The sequence below is a fragment of the Cervus canadensis genome, chromosome 1, assembly GCF_019320065.1.
Source record: "Cervus canadensis isolate Bull #8, Minnesota chromosome 1, ASM1932006v1, whole genome shotgun sequence".
In the NCBI taxonomy this organism is placed as follows: domain Eukaryota; kingdom Metazoa; phylum Chordata; class Mammalia; order Artiodactyla; family Cervidae; genus Cervus; species Cervus canadensis.
The window spans coordinates 123,881,675-123,908,785 of NC_057386.1; the positions used below are offsets into that span (position 1 = coordinate 123,881,675).

At 38.0% G+C, this 27,111-nt stretch overlaps 1 protein-coding gene, 1 non-coding gene and 1 pseudogene across 4 annotated transcripts; 1 reads left to right on the plus strand and 2 right to left on the minus strand.

The window, feature by feature from the left end:
- Positions 1–891: 891 nt before the first annotated feature.
- RAD9B (RAD9 checkpoint clamp component B) lies at positions 892–27,107 on the minus strand. Of its 3 annotated transcripts, none has more exons than XM_043440867.1 (11): positions 26,928–27,107; positions 24,835–24,905; positions 23,128–23,277; positions 22,804–22,918; positions 16,548–16,647; positions 14,416–14,522; positions 11,027–11,133; positions 10,875–10,939; positions 10,206–10,328; positions 8,761–9,031; positions 892–1,696 (listed from the first exon to the last, which is right to left on the minus strand). In XM_043440867.1, exons 1-11 carry the CDS (start codon positions 26,962–26,964, stop codon positions 1,568–1,570), a joined length of 1,275 nt encoding a protein of 424 aa, XP_043296802.1. In that variant the 5' UTR covers positions 26,965–27,107; the 3' UTR covers positions 892–1,567. The 3 variants fall into 3 exon arrangements, with proteins under 3 accessions (XP_043296802.1, XP_043296812.1, XP_043296822.1); XM_043440877.1 differs by lacking the exon at positions 26,928–27,107 and adding an exon at positions 26,670–26,914; XM_043440887.1 differs by lacking the exon at positions 24,835–24,905 and having other exon boundaries at positions 26,928–27,040.
- Positions 19,233–19,339, minus strand: LOC122425006. Its single transcript, XR_006264645.1, has one exon. It is a non-coding gene; the product is annotated as a U6 spliceosomal RNA (small nuclear RNA).
- LOC122424789 lies at positions 26,358–26,478 on the plus strand (annotated as a pseudogene).
- Positions 27,108–27,111: the final 4 nt, after the last annotated feature.

A 27,111-nucleotide genomic window follows, 5' to 3' on the forward strand; every position in this document is an offset into this window, starting at 1 on the left:
TCCGCATTTGTAAGGAATATGTGTAATTCATTGTTAATCATCAGTGTAAACAAAAGATACATAAATCTTTAGCCTACAATGTGGAATTATGTGGGCATTGCCAGTTTCCACAAAAAGCTTCGTGAAAGCCCATTTTCATTCACTGAGGAACATTTCGGGATAAACTTGAGTTTTTAGTAGGTTATTGTGGGTAGTTCTGACTCATCACCAAGCTACATGAGCCAGACTCATTCTGGTTTTAGTTATAACTCTGTTCACAGTTCTAAAGTTTAGTAATCCACTCAGCCACCTTTGTTTTGTTAATCCTCACAAAATCTAAAGCACAATTGCTTGCCAGTTAATATTTCCTTGTGATTTGATGGTTTCACAGACTTAACAATAAGGTGTTACAGAAGTCTAGTTTGTCAGGTTATAACTGACTATAAACAGGTTTAGGGGAGGGAGAGGCATACATCATAAGATGTTACATAACAATGTTATTGTGTCAGATTGTTTAGCTTGTGCCGGTAAGAAGCTAATTCTTAAAGAGGCAAAGAACAGAGACATTAATCTTCCCCCTCATTCCACTCCAGACCCAGGCTTTCTTGGCAGTGGAGGCTGCTGTTCTATGTCAGCTAATACAAAAATAATTTTTTGGCATCCTTTCCATTCTTTTCTGCATCACACTGCAAAATTTTTTAATCACATTATTTAAATTCTTAACAAAATATAAGCAATGGAGAAAAAGTTGGTTTTTTTTTTTTTTTTTCAATGTTGGGTTGGTTTCTGCCATATGACAATGTGAATCAGCCATAATCAGACATCCCCCTCCTTCTGGGCCTCCCCTCACCCCATCCCTCCAGGCCATCACAGAGCATCACAGAGACTGGGCTCCCTATGCTATACGGCAACGTCTCATCAGCTATCCATCTTACACCTGATAGTGCATATATGCTGATGCTGCTTTCTCCATTCATCTCACTCTCTTCTTCCCCTGCTGTGTAAAAGTTATGATCTTACATAAGAAAAGACTGCAGAACGTTCTGTTAGCATCAAAGCTCAAATACTTGAAATCAAATACAAAAGATACCTGAACTTTACAAGCCATTCTGATGCACTCGAAATGGCTGCTACTGAAAGTTTAAATAACTATAAAACTGGCAAAGAAAATGCTAAAAACTCTTGTAAATAAACACTACATTGAAGAATTCTCTTTTTTTGGCCACACCATGCAGCTTGTTGAACCTTAGGTCCCAGAGATCAAACCCTTGCCCCCCGAACGGAAACTCAGAGTCCTAACCACCAGACTGCCAGGGAATTCCCTGAACTGAAGAAAATTCTAATGAGCTTTTTCCCGACACAAAAAACTTTTCTGCCTCCCATGTAGCATAATAGATTTAAAGCAAGTTACATTTATTGACAAGTAGTTACTGCTAGATATGGTGGTTGTACAAGATGATGTTTAGATAACCAGTAGCCCATTCTCCAGGAAGCCCAAGACAGTATCTTCATAGATTTAAATGTGAAAATGTGTTTTCAGTACAAGTGAACCAGTAAATGGGCAGGGGGGCGAGCTCAGCCATCATTGTTAGAATGTGGAGAAACTGCCATTCTTCATGTCCTCTTCATTGTCACTTGCTGTTGCCAGACTCTGGAAAGGGAGGCTGAAGGGTTCTTGTTGGTCAGAAGAAACTGCTCCAAAGAACATGCAAGAGAACTGGAGGAGGGGAGGAGGGAAGTAACTGTTGTTTATTCAAAGCAAGTTAGTGCTTATCAAATGCCCCTCTTCAGAAACTCAGCCACTGTGGTCTCACATTAGCTGATGGTTCATGAGACACCCAGAACCTTCATGAGTGGCCCAAAACATCCGAAAGTAAAACCCTTCCCTGGACTCCAGGGGCACACAGTTTGGGGTCAGTGATCTGTTTCTGACTACCCTGCCCGGGCCATTGAAACCAACACCAGGGCTGTGGGAGACAGATGAACAGAGACTGCTGGCTATCTTCCTCCACTTGATCCATCCTCTCCCCTTCCCCTCCTGCTGTGACAAAAGCTACTCCTGACCAGAGTCAGTCCTTCCCTCCCTGTCTCTGACTCCCAGCCCCTCCCATGCCTCTCCTCTACTGGATAGGAACCATTTAAAAATATTCAGATGTCTCATTAAAACATATAGCCTCATCCACATCCTCCCTCCAGCTTAATCTCTGCTGTAGAACCGTCTACACTGGCTTTCTCTATCTTCTCATTCTCCTACTCTTAGGTCCTATCTAAAAAAGCTCCTGACCCGCATATAGGAATTGTCCTTATAATGGTCACCAAAAATTGCCAGACGCCCTAAACTAATGGCCATTCTCAGTCCCCAGCCCACTAGATCACTCTGACACTTCCTTCTCAGACTTTCCTCATGCTGTGTTCTTCTGGTTGCTCTTTTCAGTTGGCTTGCCTTCTTTTTATTATTATTATTAAATTTATTTATTTATCTTTAAGTGAAACAAAGATGAATGTTTGCCCTCTTCTACCCACACTTTGCAGGGTTTCTCAACCTTAGCACTGCTCACGTTGGAGGATTAAGTTTCCTTGCTGTGGGGGCTGTCCTGCTGCTGGGAGGATGCTGAGCAGCGCCCCTGGCCTCTACCCGCCAGATGCCAGAAGCAGCCCCCTTTCCTGAACTGTGACATCCAGAAGTGTCTGCAGACACTAATGGCTTTGTCCCCTGGCTGTGGTTAAGAGCCACTCCTCTAAACGGTGACAGTCTCCTCTGCCACACCCTCTCTCGAGGAACTCGCATTCACACTGCTGGCAGAAATTAGTGTGTACATGCCAGGGAGTCTCACAGTTAGAATCTGAGCTTCCTATATCCTACTACCTACTTGATTTCTGCAACTTATATCCAAAATAGAATTCATGATCTTAGCACTGAACCTGTTTCTCCAACCTTGATACCTCCCTTTCCCTTAAGCTCCATGACCGATCCATCACAAAGTCCTGCTGTTTTATTTCCTCAATTAGCTGTTTACTTTGGCCACTTCTCTCCATTTTCTACTGAATCACCATCTCTCAGACACCACAACTGAGTTTCCAGTCTTGCTTCACTGCACTGTGGGCAGCCTTCCCTGTTAAAACCCTTCAAATACTTCCACTGCCACAGTACCTGATACGGCCATTTACATCCGACATGACTTGGAACTCACTCACTGCTCCAGTTTCATTCACCCTGTGCCACTGTTTCCCTTGTCTATCTGCCCTCTGGCCACACTGTTCTTCCTCCAGGTCCTTAAAACTACCACGCTTCCTCCATGACAGGGGCCTTTGCACATGCCACATCCACTCAGCTTCCCCCTACTATCTTATTCTTTCCAGCTCAGCTCCAAACACCAGTTTCAAAGACTTTCTGACCTCCTGGATTAGGTCAGCTCACACTTTAAATCTTCTCAAAGCACCTTGAACTTTTCCTTTATTAAAGTTACCACAGGTTAGTTTTTTTTTTTAATTATCATACGTTTAGTCATATGATTATTTGTTTAATGTCTACCTCCCCCACCCCCATACCCAGTCTATAATTAAGTGTAGGAACCTTTCTTGTTTACTTTGCACACCATTGTATACCCCATGTCTATGACGCAAGGCCCTCAACAAATACTGGTGGGAGTTGCATGGTAGGTATCAAGCATGAATAAACAAACGATCCCTATTCTTGGTTCATCCTTACAAATCAGAAACTGAAGATGCCCTCTGCATGGGGCACTTCAGACAGCAGTTGTTGAACCTTGGCTCCAGATGAAACACCCCAAATTAGCTGTGATATTGCCTGTGGTAGGCAGAATGATGGTCTACCTTCACCCCCAAAGATGTTCACGTCTTAATCCCAGGACCCTGTGAATATATCACAAGGCAAAAGGGAATTAAAAGAGCAAGTGGAATAAGGTTGCTATCCAGGTAGGCCCAATGGGAAATCACAATGATCCTTAAATGTGGAAATCAGCATCAGAGTGAGGAAATGTAAAGTGGACTCCACCAGCCATTGCTGGTTTAAAGCTGAAGGGTAACCATGATTAAAGAATGCAGATGATCTCAAGAAGAAAGGAAAAGAAAGAAAGCAGATTCTTCCCTAGTCTCCACAAAGGAACACGGCCTTGCCAATGCTTTGCTTTTAGCTCAGTGAGACCCATTTTGGACTTCTGAACTGAAAGATAATTTGTGTTGTCTTAAGCCACTAAGCTTGTGGTAATTTGCTATAGCAGCAATAAGAAACTAATACACTGGTAAGCTGAAAATCTTAGTTTACTATGGCCTTTGAGCGCTGCCCTGAATTTGCCATTCACTTAAGGTCAAATGTCATTTGCTACCCCCTCTTGTCCCCCACCTACTCTTCAGTCTCTAAATCGTTCATGGCTGGATGATCAAGCCCTTCCCTAGTGTCTAACAGTCTTCTAATGCATAAAGTCTGAATAGCTATGTAACTTGCAATGAGTCCAAGTTCTACACGAATTGAGTAAGAAGGTGCATTGTTATAAAAAAATTTTTTAACAGTATACATGTTTTCTTAAAAATAGAACTGCCATACAATCCAGCAATTCCACTCCTGCTATTTTTCTGAAAAAAATAAAAATAAGAACACGAATGCAAAAAAGTATCTGCACCCCTATATTCTTTGCAGCATTATTTATAATAGCCAAGATATAGAAGCGACCTGTGTCCATCAATAGATGAATGGGTAAAGAAGATGCAGTGCATATATACAAAGGAATATTACTCAGCCACAACAAAGAATAAAGCCTTGCCATTTATAACAAAACCAATGAACCTACAAGGTATTATACTAAGGGAAATAAGTCATAGAAAGACAAACACCATAAGATTTCACTTATGTATGGAATCTAAAAAGCAAAACAAATGAACAAAAATAATGAAACAGAAACAGATTCATAGATACAGAGAACAAACAGGTGGTTGCCAGAGCGGAGAGGTGTGGGGGTGGGTGAGTGAACTAGGTGAGGGAGATTAAGAGGTACAAATTCCAGTTACAGCATAAATGAGTCATGTGGATGAAATGTACAGCATGAAGAAATAGTCAACAATATTATCATAACTTTTATGGGGCTTTGGTCTTTGAAAATCGCTCTAAATTTCTATCATTGTAATCATTTTGTAATGTGTGGAAATACTGAATCATTATGTTATGCACATAGAACTTACAAAGTGTTGTAGGTCAATCATATTTCAGTAAAAAAAGATAACAATACTAGATATTTTTCCTCATTTTGGTGTCCCTGAGAGCTGTGTATAACTTCTTGATTAAACTTATTGAACATCCACAACAGACAAAATGTTGCTCATTATTGAGAATACAGCAATATTTCTCTGTGCTGTGCTTAGTCACTCAGTCATGTTTGACTCTTTGCAACCCCATGGACTGTAGCCCGTTAGGCTCCGCTGTCCATGGAATTCTCCAGGAAAGAATACTGGAATTGGTTGCCATGCCCTCCTCCAGAGGATCTTCCCAACCCAGGGATCAAACCAGGGTCTCCTGCATTGCAGGCAGATTCTTTACCAGCTGAGCTACCAGGGAAGCCCAATACTTCTCTACAGCAGTTTAATTCTGAAAACCCCCTTCCCCAAAGTAGAATACTACCATGTATTTATTTTTTTTAATAAAGTGAATTAAAAAATTGGTTTCATTTTGGAACGTTGTGATACTATTGGAGGGATTTTAAAAATTTTCTCAGGCTATCGCAAACCAGGGCTGAAGGTCTGCCAACTACTGGCTTATGCACTAGGAATACAGAGATGATGAATAAGACTCAGGTCTGCCCTTGATGAACTCACAATCTACCTAGTGTAATAACAAGCATATCTATCAAGTTATTATGTGACAGTAAAAATGAGTAGAATGAGAAGACTTCAGAAGGAGATGTATCATTTGAGTTGGGCTTTGAAGGTGGGTAGGAGTTTGAACAGTGAAAAGAGGAATACTACTACCCTGAAATGTAGGCGCAATAATATGAGCAAAAGTAGAACACAAAAGTATATGCAGAATGTTTCCATTAAGATCAGGAACTAAGCAAGCAGGCCCATTCTCTCCACTCTAAATGTTGTACTAGAGGTTATGTGCTAATGCAGCTGAACAAAAGAGTCAGTTGGAGGCATTAAAGAAGAAATGAAACAATTGGTATATAAAAAAGAGACATATAGTAAGTATGTTTAAAAGCCCTGAGAGAATCAGTGATAAAACTAATGGAAATAATTACATAAGTCAGCAGGGTAGTACAATATAAAATTAACACGAAAAAACAATAGCCTTCATATACACAAAAAGCAGTGAGAAAACAGAAAACAACATCCATTCACAACAGCAATATAAAAGGTTAATTATTTAGGAATAAGCTTAACAATAAGTGTGTAAATGTATGAGAAACATTTTAAAACACTCCTGAAAGACACAAAAGAACAACTGAATAAATGGAAATACATTGCCGGTGTTTATAGACAGAATGACTCAACAACATAAAGATGTCACTTAACATCCTCAAGTTAACAGAAATTTAAGGAAATCCTAATAAAAAAAAATAGATTTTTTTTATGGAGTTGGATACATTGATATTAAAGTTCAAATAAAAAAATATATACTCAGGAATAACCAGGAAAAAAACTGACAAAATCTACAAAGGGATACTAAGTCTACCAGACATTAAAACATAATCTGAAGGACTAGAACTGGACCTCAGAGGAGGAAATGAGAAGATTATATTAAATACTCTAGGGAAAGTCCCCTAATGCCATTTCAAGGAGTTTAGGTGAAATTCTATGGAAAAAGTGGACGATTCAAGAGATTTAAAAGCAGGAGAGTGATGCTGAGCACTGACCATCTGCCAGCTCCATCTATTAGCTCAATTAATTTTCACAACAATTCAATCTCACAATTCATCATTATCATCCTCATTTTACTAACAGAAAGAAAACTGAAGCAAAGATACGTAACTTGCCCAAGTCACACAAGTGGCAAGACAGAGACTCCAACCCAGGAGCCCTATACCTCACTGTAAGGTCCAAACAGAATCTTTTAGTACAGTGTGGAGGAAAACCAGAGTGCAGAAGAATGGGGGTATGGAGGCCAGTCAGAAGGCTCACCGCAGTTCAGATAGATGATGGGGGTCTCAATCATTTACCCATAATGTAATCTCATTTTTGCAGGAGTTAAGGCAAAAACTTCCCTTCCAAAATTGAGTTTTCTTTTTAGAATTTAGGATTTAAGTGACATGATAGAAAAGAAAAGAGTGCTGTAATGAAACTTGTGGAGCTTACAGCTCTAAATGTCACTTTCCCTAGTGAGGAAATTGGCAATCTTAGTGAATTTCAGGGAGATGAAGCAGCAGGGAAATGTGTTCCTGTTGTTGTCTGTAAAAAAAATAAAAGTAAGCACAATATGTGTAACCAAAAAACAGGATGGGGAAAATGTTTCTGCATAATGAAAAGACAGATTTCAGTTTTCTTTTATGACCAAGTTAGTAATTCACAAGAAGAGAAAACTGCCATAAGTACTGGGCATATAACAGGTATTCAATAAACACTTATGGCATCAAACTTAATAAATGGAGTTTACTGTCCAATTTTACGACCCTAGAAGTCTTTATTACAGCATTGTTATTGTTTAGTTGCTCAGTCGTATTTGACTCTTTGCAACCCTGTGGATTGTAGCTGGCCAGGTTCCTCTGTCCACAGGATTTCCCAGGCAAGAATACTGGTGTAGGTTGCCATTTCCTTCTCCAAGGGATCTTCCCAACCCAGGAATCAAACCTGCATCTCCTGCACTGGCAGGCAGATTCTTTACCACTGAGCCACCAGGAAAGCCCAGTAGCAGTGGATATTGTGACTTAAAAATGAAATAAAGTAAAAAATGTAAAATTCATAGGGGGGTGTAACATGAAGTGTCAGCTCCCTGCTCTTTCTCTTAGTAAAAAACTGACTGCCATCCTAATGACACTTTGGAAATGCAACTTAAATTGGTCCATTTTGCTAATTACTATCAATTCTGAAAAGGACTAGTGAGAAGTAAGTAGTAACTTCTAGCAATATTATTTCTCCTTTCAGATTTCTAACTCTAACAAACTCATATTTCCAAACCAATAATAACAACAGCAAAACAAGCTTGAATAAAACACTAATGTAAACATGTAAAATGCGGACTATCATTATTTAAGATACTTCTAATAAATTATGTTTATCTTCAGTTCAATAGATTTCATAAGGTTTAACATCATAGCATTTTGTAAAGTTTATCATCCATCTATAATAGCAAAATATTGGTATTACAATAATGTTATTAACTGGGACTCTACTACAAAGAAATTTGTGATGTTTCTTGTGATGAAATTTGTATCTGTGCTACCATGAATAAGAGATTTCTTGACCAAACTTGAAAAAGAAAATTAGGACACTTATTTTAGAAAACAAAGTATATGACTTTAACATATTATCAATATTTGTACTCAAAGATAAATATGCTGTAAACAATCATAATTTGTTCTTTAAAACAAGTGACTCAAGTCTCTAAACATACTTTGTTAGAATTACTCAATGAGCAATTTGTTTTGTATTGACATTGTATAAATCAACCTTTTCTCCATCTCAGACTGCCTTCAGCTCTCCCCATCAAAATACAAGGAAATTAATTTCCAGGGGACTGGGGGTGGGCTGCGGCAGGGAGATTGGAAAGGCAGACGGACAACGAGAGCGAGCCCTTGGCCTCGGCTTAGCTGTGTCTCAGTGCTGCTGCTCCTTTACCTTCCTGAGACATGGAGACCCTGGCACTTCTTCCGTGTCGCTGACACTGCTCTCTGGGACTTCACTAATACCTCCACTGCTTTCGGGTACTTCAGTAAGGTCTTTGTTCGCTCTTTTCATTAAAGGGCTGCCACAATTTTCCAATGTAGAGGTGTTCGTGGGAGTCTCATCAGAATACAGCCTTTTCAGTTCTACTTTTCTTGAGATATACTCTGGGACCTTGCTGGTTGCATTTTCACCAGCCTTTGAATTTGAATGTATCGGCTCTGACCTGAGGTATTAATAGAGATTAAATGAATGAACTGTTTACTTTGAAATATATATTTGTATATAACTAAAGGAGCAACATGAAATGACAATGATAACACAGTTTAGGGAATATATTGAAAAAACATCAAACTAATTGTTTGAAAGTTACGATTCAAATATATGATTATTTAGAAATTCTCTTGCAGATTCAAATTTTTCAGTAAAGCAACCCAAGTGTGCATGAGACAATCTTATAACACAGGTAGGAAAAAAAAAAAGTCAAATAAATTACAATACATTTGTATGATAAAATTGTATAGAACCATTAAAAAGCATCTTTCCAAGTCATTATCAGCAATATCAGAAAATGTTCACAATATAATATTTTGTGGGAAAAAAACAGGATACAAAACTACATATGCTATATGAGCCAATCTTGTTTTAAAATGCAAACATATGCAAAATTAAAAGTCTGAAAGAAAATACAGTGTGCCAAACATTAACAGTGGCTATCGTTAGGTGGTAAAAGTGTGGGTGTTTTTCACTTTATTCTTTGTACTTTATTGCATTTTCCTAATTTCCCACAGAAATTTGTTATTTTTACTATGAAGTAGCCTTCACCAAAAAAAAAAAAAAAAGTTAAGAGGCAAAAGGGGGAGTTCCCTGGATATCCAGTGGTTAGGACATTACAGTTCACTGCTGTGGCCTAGGTTCAATCCCTGGACAGGGAACTGAGATCCTGCAAGCCATGCAGTGCAGCCAAAATTTAAAAAAAAGAAAAGACAGAGACAAAAGGGAAAAAAAGAAAGAAAGAAAAACAATGGCTGCCTGTCCATATGTCTAAGAAAGAGAGCTCTGGGTAATGAATATAAACCTTCATGTGAAACTTCACACTATATCACTCCTAAAAAACAACCACTGAAAACAGAAATGAGTTTTAGGCAATGACAAAGATAAACCAGACAGTTCTGTTAAATTGTGATCATAAGAGAAAAAAGCAAGTATCTGTGAAAGATGGGTGTTATTTCTATGTTACAGTTAGGTCTTCCTGGAGTTCTTCCTGATTCAGTTAAAATTTCAGATCTTCTAATGTTTTCCTTCTCAGTTGTTTCCTAAATGAATGCCATTGAATTATTGCAGAATAAGGTTGCAATGGCTTTATCCCAACCAATAAGACATTAAAAACACAGCCTTACCTTTTTTGTTTTTGTGAAAGACACAGTGTTTGTGGAGAAGATGCTCTACTTGGCTCATCAGCTAATGTAGCCAAAATAAAGTTGGCTTCCAATAACATATCATCAATACTTAAAGCCATGGGTCTAAAAAAGGCAAAACGAGAGCAAAAACCACACTCATTTTCTGATGGACACTGGGAAAACATTAGAAAATGATACTCAATTTTGGAGTAAAAAGAAACAGTAAAAGTAGAAGTCTTATTTGTTTTTTCACAAATTGAGATAGTCTTTAGAGCTAAAAGAGCCCTTAAAAATCATCACATCCAATTTTATAAGACACATTTATCCTAACCCAATCTCTTTGACATTTTAGTTCTTATAACATACCATAGTTTCATAGAGATTTAACTTGTTTAAGCCATATATAATTTTCTAATTAGGCAATTTATTCAATATATCAAGTTTATAAATGTTTTCACTCTGCAGAATAATGTATCTTTCTAAACCAAGCCACCAATCAAAAGAACACTAGGTTATAACATCTTTCAAAATTTTAGTTTGAGAAGTGTTGCTCGTAAAGTTAAGGAATTCCTGAGGTGTGAATTAATTTCAACATGACCCAAAGGGTTTTATTTACTAGTATACGACAAAAGAAAAAGAAATAAACTCAAAAATTTTCCAAAGACCTACTTCCCAGGAAAGTCAAAATGAATGGCTATAGGAGCATGTACAGCTTCTGAAAATATCAGCACTCCCTGAAAGGAAAAGAAGGGAAAAAAATATGAAATCTTTATTAAAAACTGCCACTGATAATTCTAATTGGACACTACTTTTGGTTTTACCTTCAGTTCTTTGAAGCAAAATGTTATTTCAGTGTCAATTCCAACTTGAAAGAAGTCAAACTCATCTGGACCAACGAACATCTCACTGTATACAGAATTGGTCAGGTCTGTTCAAGAGGAAAATAAAGAATAACATCAATTCCATAGGTATTTGTGAAATTTTAATAAGAAAATATAGTCAGGGACTTCCCTGGTGGTCCAGTGGCTAAGACTCCTTACTCCTAATGCAGGGGGCTGGGGTTCAATACCTGGTCAGGGAACTAGATCCCACATTTCATAACTGAGAGTTCCCCTGCTAGCAACTAAAGATCCCACACAGTGCAACAAAAATGGAAGATCCTGCAATTAAGACCCAGTGCAGCCAAATAAATAAATATTTTTTTAAAAAGAAAAGTAAAGATAACCATAAATTGTAGGTTAAAAATAGCCGCAAGTTCTTTGACATTTCTTCGTTGAGTGGTAGGGTCTATATCTGTGTCCCTTCCCCTTGGGGTGAGTGGGCTTTTGTCTACTCTCACTAATAGTATGTGGTGGAGTGATCTAGTGCTGGTTTCTGGTGTGGGCCCAGGCATTAAGAGACTGCCACCTCCACTTCCTCTATCCCACAAGCTGGGAGGGGTGGCCAAAAAATTAAAAAATGGAAAGTAAAAAAATCAACTTCACAGAATGGGAGAAAATATTTGAAATCATATATATGATAAGGGGGGCTTCCCAGGTGGTGCTAGTAGTAAAGAACCCGCCTACCAATGCAGGAGACATAAGAGACACGGGTTTGATCCCTAGCTTGGGAAGATCCCCTGGAGGAGGGCGCAGCAATCCACTCTGGTATTCTTGCTGGGAGAAGCCCATGGACAGAGGAGCCTGGCAGGCGCTGGTCCACAGAGTCTCACAGAGTTGACTGAAGCGACTTAGCACAACACGGCACATATGATAAGGGACTAGTATTCAGAACAATAAAGACAAATAACTCAAGTGAAAAATAAACAAGGGATATGAACAGACATTTCTCCAAAGAAAATATACAAATAAACAATAAGCACACACAAAAAGATACTCAACATCATTAGTTACTAGGGGAATGAAAATCAAAAGCACAATGAGACAATACTTCATACCCACTAGGATGGTTATGATCCAAAAGACAGACAATAACAGGTGAATTTTGTTCTCTAATATTTTATTAAAATGTCATGTGCATTTTTAAAATGAAAATATGATCACACTATGCATACCATTTTATAATCTATTCAATAATATATCCTGGCTATATTTCCACATCAATAACTGAAAGTTGCTCGGTCGTGTCCCACTCTTTGTGACCCCATAGACTGTACAGTCCATGGAATTCTCCAGGCCAGAATACTGGGAGTGGGTAGCCTTTCCTTTCTCCAGCGGATCTTCCCAACCTAGGAATCAAACTGCAGTCTCCTGCATTGCAGGCGGATTCTTTACCAACTGAGCTATGAGGGAAGCTCAGTCCCTTATGTCAATAAGTACATTTTCCAAATTATTTGTGTGTGTTGGTGTTTTGTGTTTTCCTGTACAATATTAACTTCAATAAACATCTTTGATATACACACCCAGAGAGAAAGAAATGTATATATACACACAAACAAGACTACTATTTTTTTTTTTGCTGTGCAGTGTGGCTTGCAGGATCTTAGTTCCCCAACCAGGGACTGAACCCAGGCCCATGACAGTAAAGGCCTGGAATCCTGCTAGGCCACCAGGGAACTCCCAAGACTACTTTTAATAATAGCTTCACTGTATTTCACCAATTAAACCAATCTCCTGTTCTCAGATCTAAGATATAGAAAAGTGTTTTTATATATTAAGTGCTTTTCTCCAGATAGGGGGATTCCAGGTGACTTTATTAGTGCTTTTTGTATGTTTTTAATTTTCTTCAACGAACATGAATTATTTAAGCATAAGAACAAAGGAGAAATAGTATTTATATTTTAAAAGGACCAAACAATACCTTACAAATACTTTCATCTCAATCAAGAAGGCTCATGTCACGACTTGTGGTTGCTATGGGGGAGGGGGAGGGCAAGAGAGGGTTGGACTGGGAGTTTGGGATTAGCAGATGCAAACTATTAGATGTAAAATGGATAAGCATGTCCTACTGTACAGCACAGGTAACTATATTCAATATCCTACAATAAACCATGATGGAAAAGAATACAAAAAAAGAATACTTAAAAAAATAAATTAAGAAAAGAAGGCTCATGTCACTCCCAGTGTGCTGGCATAGAGTAGGTTCAATAATAAAATTAAACAACTGGGTTCCGAGTCAGTCATAACTATAACCACTCATTAGAAAGCTGCTCACAAGGGATAGCGTCTCCTGGTTACTAAATGGCCATCTTTATTCAGAGATGGCATTATGAATATAAAACAGACCCTCTCACTAGCCACGCATATATCTTCCAGATCATGCACTTCTAAGTGCCAAAAAAGAATACTAGATGAGACTTGAGAGAAGCAATAAGAGCACGGTGGTAATAAGCCTAAGCCCTGGGACCTGACAGCCCCTATTCAGATCACAATCCACATATTAACTGTGTGACAGCAGCAAGTCACTTAGTTTCTCTGTGCTTCATATTGTTCCTATGGAAAATGAGGATACTAACAGTAGCTACATCATAGAGTTGCTGCAAAGATCAAATGGATTCACAAATGTAAACCATTTAGAACAGCATCTGGCACAAACTAAACACTACAAAGTCATGTGACCCACCTTAAGCCCTAGTTATACTAGTTTTTCACTTTCAAATAATGTTTCTACCTTTATATTCTTTCTTTACTGCTATCACCCCCCAAATTATCCAACATCAAAGAATCTCAAACAGCCTATGCCAAAAATACCTTAGTAAATTTCCTTAATAGCAAAACTCCAGATTTAATCATGCCATAGTGTCTCCATTACATCTGGATAGCTCTTAGAAGAGTGAACTAGAGAAATATTCACATTTTCTGCCCTATATATTTGCCATCTGGAATATCCTACATTTCTAACTTAAAGTTAATTTTCCTTTTTATGTGGTCAAAGATCATCTCCATTGGATGGCTGGCCTCTTCCTTTCCTTTAGGCTAAATACAAAGGATAAGAAAAAGACCTTAAAATTTCAACTGAAAAAATATTTTTCTCAGTAACCATTCTCCTAATTTTAAAACAATTTGAATTTCAAAGCCAGGTATTTCAATTACTGGTTGACAAATTTCTTTGGTCTCTTGAAAATTTTGATGATCTTTCTATATTTTACTTTTACTGCCTTTTAGTCAAGAATAAATATTATGTCAGTAATATTTACTGTATAACCATAGAGTAATCAGGAAAGCCAGGAAGTAATATTCCATCAAAGCACAGTGACAGATATAATCCTTACCCATTGATTCCTCATTAGAACTCTTAATGCAAACCTTCAGCGGAGTAACAGCAAGAGTAACTTCCTCTTGACTCGATGTAAAAAGAACAATTGCCTCAGCAAGCACCCTACAAAATGCAATAAACAATATTACACTATCTGAAGAAGAAACAGAAAGAAATTATCTTATGAAATGGAACTCAAATCTTTAATCTGGAAATAAATAGGTGAATCTACCCAAAAGACTTATCTCAATTCTTCTACATGACCTGCTATATTTTTTGTATATCTTAAAATTACACCATTGGAAGTTCCAAGGTGTTCCAGTGGTTAGGACTCATGCTTTCACTGCCAGGGCCTGGGTTCAATCTCTGGTCCAGGTTGTCCTGACATCCCAAATGCCCTTTCATCCTGGGTTCCCTTTTTAAAAACACCTTCACTGAGATACAATTCATATTCTACACAATTCTCAGATTTAAAGCTGTATGGTTTGCGCTACCCTAAGGACTAACGATGTTGATCACTTTTCATATGCTTGTTGGCCATTTGCGTATATTCTTCGGAAAAATATCCATTCAAATCCTTTGCCCATTTTTTTTTAGCTAGGTTATTTACCTTTTTATTATTGAATTAAAATTTCTGGCTTATTTTTTAAATTGAAGTGAGGTTAGATAAAAATGAGATTCTTAGAATTTCTGTAACGTTCTTGTTAACCTGACGCTAGATTTTAGATTAGCAGTGTCTCTCAATGCCAAAATGTCAGGAACACCTACCAAATTAATCTGGGAACTTTTCCAGTGTTAAGGGAGAGGTGTTGTACAAGATATCAAACAAGCTGATACAAAAAATGACAACATGAATGTGCAATTCAAAAAAGAAAAATACAAACTTCTAATAAATGTAAAAAGATGCTCAAGCCCCCTAGTAATAAAACAGACATAGTAAAGAATTAAAATGCCATTTTCTACCCAACAGGTTGGCAAAATTTTTGAAGATTAATCATAATCCTTAACTTGGAAGGATTCTCCTATACTTTTGGTAGGAATGTAAATTGGCACAAACTTTTCCTCAGATAGCAATTGGCTAGTCCATATGTATGCAAATTTAAAATCTGTTTAAGCTTTTGACCCAGCAGTTTCACTTCCAGGATTCAATATGTGTTGGGGGCTTCCCAGGTGGCTCAGTGGTAAAGAATCTGCTATTAATCCAAGAGATGTGGGTTCAATCCCTGGGTCAACAAGATCCACTGGAGAAGGAAATGGCACCCCACTGCAGTATTCTTGCCTGGAAAATCCCATGGACAGAGGAGCGTGGTGGGCTATAGTCCATGGGGTTGCAAAAGAATTGGACACAGTTTAGCAACTAAACAATAAAGTATGTGATACAATTTTGAAAGAGAGAAAGGTATCCATAGATATAGGGAGAGGGAAAGTTATAGACAAACTGACTATAAATAGAAGAGGTAAAACGATATACACCAAACTGTTAATATATGTTACGCCTGCCAAGTGCGATATATGGGGTAAGTAGAGGAGAAAGACTTTCATTTTTCATCTTTGCACTTCTCTATAAATTTTAGATGCATTACAAGGAGTATTTCTTCTGTAATTTAAAAAACAGTAAGGGTAAAAATAAATAAATAAATAAAAAAGAGTAAGGGTAAAACATCTTTTGGCTTACAAAATAATTAATGTTTAATGCTATGGTTTAACTGAAAAATTGAGTTCTCCCTCACTGACAAATACATCTCACTCATTCTCTAGGAAAAAACAAACAGGGATAAAATCAATCACATAAAAACTGTTAAGATCTCCTTGTGCTGTGTGTTTTAAGACACACAGTGTCTTATAAAAGCACCATACGAATGCAAAGTGTTATCAGATAATATATTTTTCTCTTAATATCACTTGATGTAGAAAGCCACTGATGGGATATTTCTAGAAACTTCTTGGCCAATAAATTATTATTTCTACCATTAGGCAGTTATTATCTACTATTATCTTTCTTCAGGTTTCCTCTTGATCCTGTAGGTGATTTCTCCAAGTCTAATGTTAGCTTTAAAAAATATAATTGATTTAAAAGTTCTAGGGCATTAATTCTTTACTCTGTGACCATACTATATTAAGGAAAAACAACAACAGAGAGCTCATTACCTTGGCTGAATCACTAGCGTATTAGCACACATATTCTTTTGAAAAATAACTTGCAAAGGCTGACTTTCTTGAAAACACACATTATGAATCTTTTTAATACCTTAAAAATAGTAAAACAAAAACAAAATAGTAAAACAATCCGTTAATAATTTTAAGCATAAAATTAAAAAAAATTTAAAGACTTTTACACTTTAAGTTCAGATTAAAATAATAAAATTAAAGTAATATTTAATATCTAGCAGGTGCACATAAGTTACAAGAAACACTAACCCTAAATGAGTGTGTTTATCGCTCCCTAGTGGACACTATGTAACATGTCACACCCTCCAAACAATTAGGCAGTAGAGTTCCCACGTTCTTTTGAAATATGGGTAATTTCTTAAATTGTGTGTAAAATAGTAATTGCCCACTACCAATCCGGTATCTATGACCTCTTTCAGAATTTTTCAACCAAGGTTGATATTTCTGGATGGGACCTTTGAAAATAAAACTGGAGCACTGAATCGGTGTGTTCTTTCCCTCTGAGAGGATGAGAGGAGTGGGGAGCAGTAATGGCTATGGTCCAGTGTACCCACAACTACAGTATACATTGCACAGACATTATCTCTGATCCTCTCAATATCTCTATGGGGTAGGTACTTAATCTCAGAAGAGGAAACTATAGCTTGAGCTTGGTTAAATGACTTCAAAGCTAAACTGTTTTAATAAGTATAGTCAGAATTTGAATTTAAGTTTATCTTTTTTTTTTTTTTCCCTGAATCTAAGTTTGAACATAGAGCCCATGTAATAAAATCCAGGTAGGCTACAACTTTCTACAGCATAATAATGTTACAATGAGAATCAAAAAGATTCATTCTAAATAGCATTTTTCAACTCATTTTTTTAACTGAATTAATAACAGCAATATTTATTATTTTCACAAATATTTACTGAGCAGTTACTGTCTGTCAGGCTTATCAATTAGTTTTTAATGATCATCAAAAATACAGTGACTCAAAATAACAAGCGTTTGTTATTTTTCACAATTCAGTTAAGTGACTCCTCTGGTTTGGGCTGGCTTCACAGTGGCCGGATCGTTTTGAATGGCCTCACACCACATGGTCTTCAATCTTTCAGGTGTCTACACAGGCTATGCTTATTCTCATGTTGATGGAAATGTTCTTAGTTTAACAACGGAAGCTGACAGGCCTCTTGAGGCCTAGGCTTGGAACTCACACAACATCAATTCTAGTGCATTCTACTGATATCAAAGCAAGTCCAAGGCCAGCTGAGATTTGAAGTGGGGAAACAGACTTCAGCTTTTGAAGGGAAGGCCTGCAGATAATTTATGAGTTTGTTTTTTTTTTTCTGTAATCTACCATACTAGAGACGATTTGGGAGCTATGGACCAGTGAAGAACAACTTGGACAAAAATCTTCGACCTCACAAAGCTTACGTTCTAGTAAAGAGAGGCACACAATAAGAAAATAAGTATTAATGAAACAATTGGTATATCACATAATGGGCTTCCCAGGTGGCGCTAGCAGTAAAGAACCTGCCTGCCAATGCAGGAGAGAGACATGGGTTCGATCCCTGGGTCGGGAAGATCCCTTGGAGGAGAGGTCATGGCAACCCACTCCAATATTCTTCCCTGGAGAATTCCATGCACAGAGGAGCCTGGCGGGCTACAATCCACAGGGTCGCACAGAGTCAGACACGACTGAAGCGACTTAGCATGCATGCACACATGTCACAAAGTGGTAAGTACACAGGAATTTTTTTTTTTAAATGGCAGAAAGGGAGCTGGGAGTGCCAGTGGTGGGGGTAGCAATTTTAAATAGGGAATTCAAGGAAGACCTCATGGAAAAGATGCCATTTGAGCAAAGACTGAAGGAGGTCTTCAAAAGATCAAACCATGCGCTGTCTGGAGAGGGAGCTTGCTAGGCAGAGAGGACAGCAGCCCAGCCCTTGAGGAGAAAGCATGCCTGGGGCTCCTGGATCATGTTGGACCTCACAGGCCACTGTATGATCTTCAGCTTCTATCTTGGGTACAACAGTGAGCTTTTTGCTGGAGTGACATAATCTGACCTATTTTAAAGGTATTACTGTGGCTGCTATTTTGGAAAGATATGAAGCTCAAAAGTTGGCATATCTTACTTATTTTAAAAAATATTTTTAAGTTACTTTTAGATGGATATATAATAGAAGACAATAGATGTGTAAGGCATAACATTTAAAAACTACCAAAAATAGACAATGAAAGTTAGTCACCCTCCACCTCTGACTCCTGCCACCCCAGAACCTTTTTCAGAGTAACTACTGTCACCAGTTTCTTAGGTGTTCTCCAGAAACAGTCCATGCATATACAAGCACAATCATACCTCTGTAACAAATATCTGACTCAGGTGAATATTGTATTGGTGTTACCAAGGATGTCCAAGTTGAGAGATGCCTTATTTCTTTGTCACCCCTGAGGCTCTTTTTCTTGCTGCTTGCTTCCTTCCCCTTTTTCGTTAACACAAACAAGACACTTTCAGTTTAGACCTTTGATCACACTGCTTCCTCATAGTAGAATGCCCTCCCATTTCTGACCATTGGAAATGTACCCAGATGTGAGGCCAGCACCTACAAAACCTTTCCTCTTCACCTTTTCTCTCTCAAGTACATCCATTGTACCCTTTTATTTTTTTTTTTTTTTTTTTTTTTTAAAATATGGAACGCTTCACGAATTTGCGTGTCATCCTTGCGCAGGGGCCATGCTAATCTTCTCTGTATCGCTCCAATTTTAGTATATGTGCTGCCGAAGCGAGCACCATTGTACCCTTTTAAAAGCAACTTGGTGGAGAAGGAAATGGCAACCCACTCCAGTATTCTTGCCTGGAGAAGCCCATGGATGGAGGAGCCTGGTAGGCTACAGTCCACGGGGTTGCAAAGAGTCGGACACGACTAAGTGACTTCACTTTCACTTTAATGAAAGTACATTTAAAAATAAATAAATAAAAATAAAAGCAACTTGGCTGGGGGCTTCCCTGGTGGTCCAGTGGCTAAGAACCACTGCCAATGCAGGGGACACAGGTTCAACCCCTGGTCAGGAAGATCCCACATGCCGTGGGATAGCTGAGCCCGTGCTCCACAGCTGCTGAGCCTGTGCTCTATCCAGAGCCCTTGAGCTGCAACTGAGCCCTCCTGCTGCGACTACTGAAGCCCACACACCTAGAGCCTGTGCTCTGCAACAAGAGAAGCCATTACAACGAGAAGCCCGTGACCCACAACCAGAGAGTAGCTCCTGCTCGCTGCACTTAGAGAAAACCCATGCAGCAATGAAGACCCAGCCTGGCCAAAAATAAATAAATAAATCTTAAAAAAAAATAACTTGGCTTGATGTACTTCTTCATTGCATTTTTTTCTAACCTTCTAGTTTAATAATTTTCTGTGATAGAATGCAAATGGGATAAAAATTTAAAGTCCTGTTTACTCTGTGTCATTTACTGACTTTTTCTAGTGCTGCACAAAGTACTGGACTGTAATGAGACACGGAATTTTCACCAGAATTTCTTCCTTCATTAAGAAAGTCTTATTATTGAAACAACAATGAAAACAAAACAGCTGAACTAAATAGAATGCTTAGTAGTGTTGACTTAAATTCTGGCCTAAGTTCCTTATCTTCTCACAGACCAGTAACAGTCTGAGGTCCAGCCGCCAGTCCGTGGACCACTTGATAGCACTGGTCTGTACCATCTGCTCCCAGCAATGGGATACCTGATGCTATGATAGAATTCTGCTTGCTATTTCATAGCTCAATCTGCAACTTCCTTCAGTGGCTCCAGAGAACTCTCTCAGACCTGAAGAGGCACAGCTAAGGAGTAAGTGTTATTTTGGAGATGTTCCATTTGTGGAGTTTGGAATTTCAGAGGTTAGTGATAGTTCAAAAATCTTAGAAGGGATGCTCCTAATCCCTTTACATTCACTGTTACCGAAGTTTAGTCATGAGTACATCTGTAAATGACCTTTCAAAAAATCTTAAAACCCTGAAGTGGGGATCCTGCCCTCTTGACACACGTCATTAATATACATGTACAAATCAGGGTTTTATTTTCACTCAAATAGCCAGTGCCCCCCTCTTAGGGAATCCCCTCTCTGTTGGAGACCTGTTTTCTTGATCAGAACAGAACTTAGTACCAGGTGCTTTGGATCAGCAGAGCATGTTCTTCAGGGACAACTCACTGACTCATTTTTAGCTACTCTGGGACTTGCGCAAATGAAAATACAGAGAGTTCATAGAATTATTATTAGGCAGGTGAATATTTCATATGAATCTTGGTTCTTGATGACATAAATCATCTTTTTTCTATTAATAGATGCTAAATACTCTAAGAAATCACCATTCTGGGAACTACTTGTGGTTAGATTCAGAGAAATTAGTCTTTTTTAGTGGCTCATATTTTCACAGCTGTTTTCTATCAATGAAGACAGCCAAATTTACTTCACTGTCCTTAATTTCTTCCCAAATTCCAAACATGTATTTCTAGCAATTTATTGGATATCTCTGCCTAGGTGATTTTTCTCAACTAAATTTGAACACTGTTTCCCCGCCAGATTATAGAAATAAAATTGCAAGCATAATTTCCTGAGTACAGACAGTTTTGGAAAATATAAGTATTAATATTTACCCCAATTACTATACTACCATCTATTGCCTTTGTTCCCCTTCCTTTCTGAGCCATCCTTCCCTGTTGTGTAGCCGCCATGAGGTTTGGGAAGCACCAGCTTCACTTCAAGCATCACTTGTGGGCCCTCATTGGTATAAATCAATTGATGTAATCTTATCTCCTTTGTGATTGAATTTGGTCCAGATATGGCAATAAGCCAAGGCAATTAGAGAATGGAATTCCCGTGGCCCCCCAGGATTAGTTTAGGTTGGTCCAATCAGAGCCAAGCCAAACACTTTTGTTCAATGCATGTATGAGGTATGACTCTCACTCCTCTTGGATATAAAAGAGCAAGCATGTAGCCCCAACAGCTGCTGCTAGAAGTCACCTTATTATTAAAAGTTTATAAGAGAAGTTGGACTTAGTATAAATCACATGGAGGAATGTAGAGCTGAGAGAATTTTAAAAGGAAGGAGAAGCAGCTGCTGCTGCCTGGATCAAACCACTCCTCTGATCTAATTTTGAACTTTTAGCTTATATGAACCAAAATTCCTCTTTACAGTTTAAGTCAGTTTGAGTTGGATTTTCTGGGTGTTTTTCCTTTCTTTCTGTTACTTGTAACTTAGAGCATCCTAACTCGTACAATTTCCCAACAAAAGTTATTAAAAATCTACTAATCACAAATATGTATTGGACACTAATCAAGTCACTTGAGACATACTTAAAAAACTGAAAACTTAGTACTAGTGATACCTCTTAGAAACTATGCCAGGTATTTCTTTAAACATTGCAGAGCTATAACTTCCTATAACTCACTGAATCTTCACAAAAACCCTAGAAGGCTTGTATTACTATTGTCCCCATTTTACATAAGGGAAACTGAGGCACAAAGTAAAATAATTTGCCCAGTGTCTCAGCAAGGAAGCAGCAGTGCAGGGTTCCACCCCAGGCCTTGGGGCCTCCAGACGCCATGCTCCTTATTATTATGCTATATATATTTAACTACGTAAAATCCTATATGACTACAACATTTGAATATCTACCTTGCAAGGCTGGGAGGCAGGAAATCTCTTTGGTGTATCAGAGAGAATGAATGAAGGTCTTGGCTCCTACAATTGAGGGGCTGGACTCAGGGCACTTCTAATACAAGTAGGCATTATTCTTTTTCTGTTCTTTGCAAGGAACACTGTTACCAAGGCACGCTTACAGAATATCATCCAGCAGTTAGTTAATTTTAGAATAATCAATTGTGAGAGTTCAGATGAACATTTAAAAAATTGGTCTGGGGACTTCACTGGTAATCCAGTGGTTAAGACTCCATGCTCCCAATGCAGGGGGCATGGGCTTGATCCTTGGTTGGGAAAATAAGATCCTATATGGCAAAAAAAAAAAAAAAAAACCCAACTGGTCTGTATGTAGGCATAGCCTGTGCCACTGACAAGCCAAAAAAAGAAAGAATTAATACCAGTCATCTCACAATACTTCTACAGAGAAAAGTACCATAATATTTACAACCTCCCTACCATAGACTACACAAATTCAAAGCAATATTGCAGTCTGAATATTCTAAACGTGAACAATATTAACAAAAAATGCACATACTTTAAACTAGATTTAACTATACCTACCATGTCGGCAGAAGAACTGAATAACTACTTTGCACTTATCAGATCTGGTAAATATTTTGCACTTCTCCACATTTTTCTCTAGGGAATTCAGACATCTAAAGATGGGCAGAATTGACTGTAACGCAAACACATGAGAGAACAGCACATACTTCACATGGTTGCTTGATTACTTTAAAAAAATCTAACGAGAGTATTTATATTCTTAAATGAACAGACCTGTCTTGTATGCAATTTAAACCAAATATTAAGAACAGGATAGGTGTTATACCCTATATATTGAGCATTTCTACAACACAAGAGGAAATCAGGCCCTCTTATACTTACCTTCATTCCCAATCTGCAATTTAAATTCAATATTATGTCAGTATCATTCATTTTCACTGAAGTTGACCATTGATAATGTTGAAAAAACACAGGAGAGAAGAGGACACATCCATATGCTGACCGACAAGAATTCACAGATCTTAAAGCAAGCTAGAAAAACAAAATAACAGTCATACAGGAAAACAAATCAGGTTTCTTTAATGATTAATTTTAAAAAAATCTAATATGTTTAGCATGTCATTGAAATGCATTCAAGTAAGCTATGGGATGTTAACTGCATTATATGGACCACATTATACACATGAATTATAATACTGATATAATATGAACTGCATTATACAGTGTGTTTTTAAAAAATTATTTATCTTTTTTTGGCTGTGCTGGGTCTTCATTGCTGCATGGGCTTTTCTCTAGTTGCGGCAAGCGGGGGCTACTCTCTAGTTGCGGTGCACGGACTTCTTAACGTGGTGGCTTCTCTTGTTGCAAACCATGGGCTCTAGGGAGCATGGGCTTCAGCAGTTGTAGCACTTGGACTCAGTAGTTGTGGCTTCCGGGCCTCAGTGCACAGGCTCAGTAGTTATGACACAGGGGCTTAGTTGCTCCACAGCATTTGGGATCTTCTCGGGTCAGGGATCAAAACAGTGTCTCCTGCATTGCCAGGTGGATTGTTTACCACTGAGCCACCAGAGAAGCCCCTTTAGAGTGTGTTTGTAATTTGTATATGTATACACATATGTGTCCATATCTATACTAGACTTATAGGTTTTAAGACTAAAATCCTGCATGTTGAATTTGTATTTTTTGTTTGTTTTGCTAACAAGAACATATTTTTAATTGCAAAAATGTAATTGCTCACAGGCACCTTAACTTTAAAGTACAAAGTGATCAAAGGCAATAATACGAAAGGAAGTAAAAAGACTGCAGCAAAATGGCAGTCTTACTTTGTCTAAGGTAAAAAATTGTTAGTCAGTCAACCATTAATACTTCCACTTGGGAATGCAGGCCCCAAACTAGCAGATCTTCTGAGTTTTCTTTTTTTTGTTTGTTTAAAGTTTTTTATTCTTTTTTTTTTTTCTCCTTTATTTATTTATTATTTCTTTTTCCAGTGGGTTTTGTCATACATTGATATGAATCAGCCATAGATTTACACGTATTCCCCATCCCGATCCCCCCTCCCCTGAGTTTTCAAGAGAAGCAAGAAATTCAGATATTTATGTGGACTCTCTCAACTACTGTTAGAAAATTATTTCAATTTTTTAAAATTGGAGGATAATTGCATTACAATATTGTATTAGTTTCTGCTGTATAACAATGTGAACCAGCTGTAAGTATACATATTCCCTTCCTTCTTGAGCCTCCCTCCCACTCCCCCATCTCACTCCTCTAGGTCATCACAGAGCACCAAATCACACTCCCTGTGTTATATTTCAATTTTTAAAAAAACAGCACAGGCCCCACAAAACGTTTCTGCAAGTCATATCTAGCCTCTTGACCACCAGGTTGTGATTCTGGCTTAAATCAATAGTGTATGATTTTTTTTAAGTTTACCATGCTCTAAATGTATTCAGATATGTAAAATACAAATCAACAGTGGAAGGGATAATTACAGTTTCTGGATTTCCGAGTTAACATTCAATCTGGACTGGGATCTTTAAACATCATCTTTTGCCCTGACTTGATGGTCTATGAGCTAAATTTCTTACTTACTCCTTTTTCAGAGGGGTCTAGCCACAGCTCATCACTAATTCGTGAGAGAGCTTGGATTGCTTTCCCAAATACTATGGAGAAAAAGAAAGATGCTGTTTACATTCTTTCAAACAATAAAAATAAACCATGGAACTACTTCAGCATTCACAGGACTCAGGATAAATTCACAAAGAACAGTGTTTTATAGACTAATGCTACAAACTGCTTTAAGAAATACAGTATAATGGCCTTGGCAAAATTCCAGACACATAATAAGTGCTCAATAAATTCACAGATTGGGTGTGTGAAATAATAAAATGCAACAAAATCCTTTCTTTCTAGATGTTAAAAATGTTGCACGGAACTATTGTGGTAGCTAATGTCCATACTAAAGCATTTTTAAACTTGGTTTAAATGTATATCCCTTACTGCAAAAAAAAAAAAAAACTGTGAAAACAGAGCATATAGAAAATGGTTCAAAAGGTTTTCATAACTTCACAGGTGGCAAAGTCAAAACAAGTTATAAGAGAGAAATTTTTTAGAGGCATTCAAGATATATTTCTGATACTTGAGCATGGATCATGCCAGATCTCGCCAGAAAACACAGTTAGATGCCCTGTCATAAAGAGTAGCTAGGCCTGGATGAAATACTGGTCTGATTTGGTATGACACCATTAGTGTTCTTAAAAATTACGAATAAGTAAAAAAAAAAAAATACGGCAAACAGATATGGGATACTATGCTTCAATAAAAAAGGATGGCCATATCAATTCATGGAAAAGTAGAAAAAAAGGAAAAATAATTCTAGAATGTAAAATCATATTATGCTTAAGAATCAGAGTTGGGAGCATCATACTATAATTGGTCCAGTGGTTAGGACTCTGCACTAAGATCCCACAAGCCACATGGCATGCTAATAAAGAGAGGGGGGGAAAAAGAATCAGAACTGGAGGTGCGGGCTTCAAACTCACAACATAGGATGACTAGGGGAAAAAAAAAAGTGGCCCTTTTTTAATACTTCACATTCACCACTCTTTCCTGGAGCTAGCTAATGAAGACTTTTTGTTCATTCAGTTAATATTCACTGAGCCCCTAGCAGGTTCCAAGAGTATAAGCCAAGGCAATGGGGGTATAGCAATGAACAAGACAGGTTCACAGTTCCCACCCTCACAGTGCTTAGGTTCTGGAGAAAAAACAAAAACAATCATACAAATTATCACTTACTGAGACCAAGGTACACACTGCAAAAGAGAACTTTCTAGAACTCTGAAAACATGCAACAATGGGGATCTTTTTCTTTCTTTTCCTGCTCATTAATATTTTTCCATAGATGCTCTCAACATAGCGGGAGCCAGCTGCGACACAAATGCCTTTCAATGATCATTTTCAGATTATGATCTGTAGAAAACCATTACTTTCCTAAACAGAGACTTTCTGGAGTAACTTACATGTTTAAAGTACCATTTATAATAAGGATTAGTTCTTGTACATTACCATTTGTTACTGAGCTCTTTACCCGCATTTCATTCCTACAACAAATACTAAGCTTTGCGCAGTGGCAGTACCGTAGCCAATGAGGTTTATCCGAGGCACGATTATCGCTAATTGAAACTACAACAAATACTATAATGAAGATGCTGTTATTATTCTCGTTTTACAGATGAGGAAACTGAGCCCTGAAGGGATTCAATGGCTTGTCCCAGGTCATACATTTAAAAAATGTTAGAATTTGGAATAAAAACGAGGTTTATGCTTTTCTTATCGCGCTAAAATACTTTTAACTGCCCAAGGGTTATTTTTCCCAATTTCCCACACATTCCTTATCACCCCGAGTTTGAAGCCTACCCTTCCACTACCTGTCCCGGTGGTTCAACTTCATTTCATGGACATCTACGAATATAAATAATACGTATAAATAAAAGCCGATGAGCCTTCATTTGCTCCTCAGAAGTTAAGAAGACCCTGGGTGAGTGGATGCTGGCTATGGCCAGGTCTTATGTCCCTTAGGCATAAAGACAAAGGTCAAGAAATGAGACGCCGGTGGAAACGTCCCCACGCCCACAAACCCTAAGCTTTCCCTTTTTTACACAGGAAGGCAAAAAAGGCCTCTGCACCTTTCACCTGACTGCCGCTCATCACACATTTCAGCATGGCTGCAATTCCTAAAAAGTCAAGTCACACAGGACGCCTCAGACCGAGGGCCCCAGATGTTGCCCGGATGTTGCCCGCGCTTCGAAACTTCGCGATTTTGCCCCCACCCCATTTGCCAAAGAACAACTTCGCTTTACGGCGGATAAG

Excerpts from the sequence above, each read along its gene's own strand:
- RAD9B (XM_043440867.1), bottom strand. The coding sequence starts at position 26,964 with ATGCTGAAATGTGTGATGAGCGGCAGTCAGGTGAAAG. Across the intron at positions 22,919-23,127 it reads ATTGCAGATTGGGAATGAAG|TCAATTCTGCCCATCTTTAG; the intron begins GTAAGTATAAGA and ends TTTGCGTTACAG. Across the intron at positions 16,648-22,803 it reads TCAGTTCTTCTGCCGACATG|GTATTAAAAAGATTCATAAT; the intron begins GTAGGTATAGTT and ends ACTATTTTTAAG.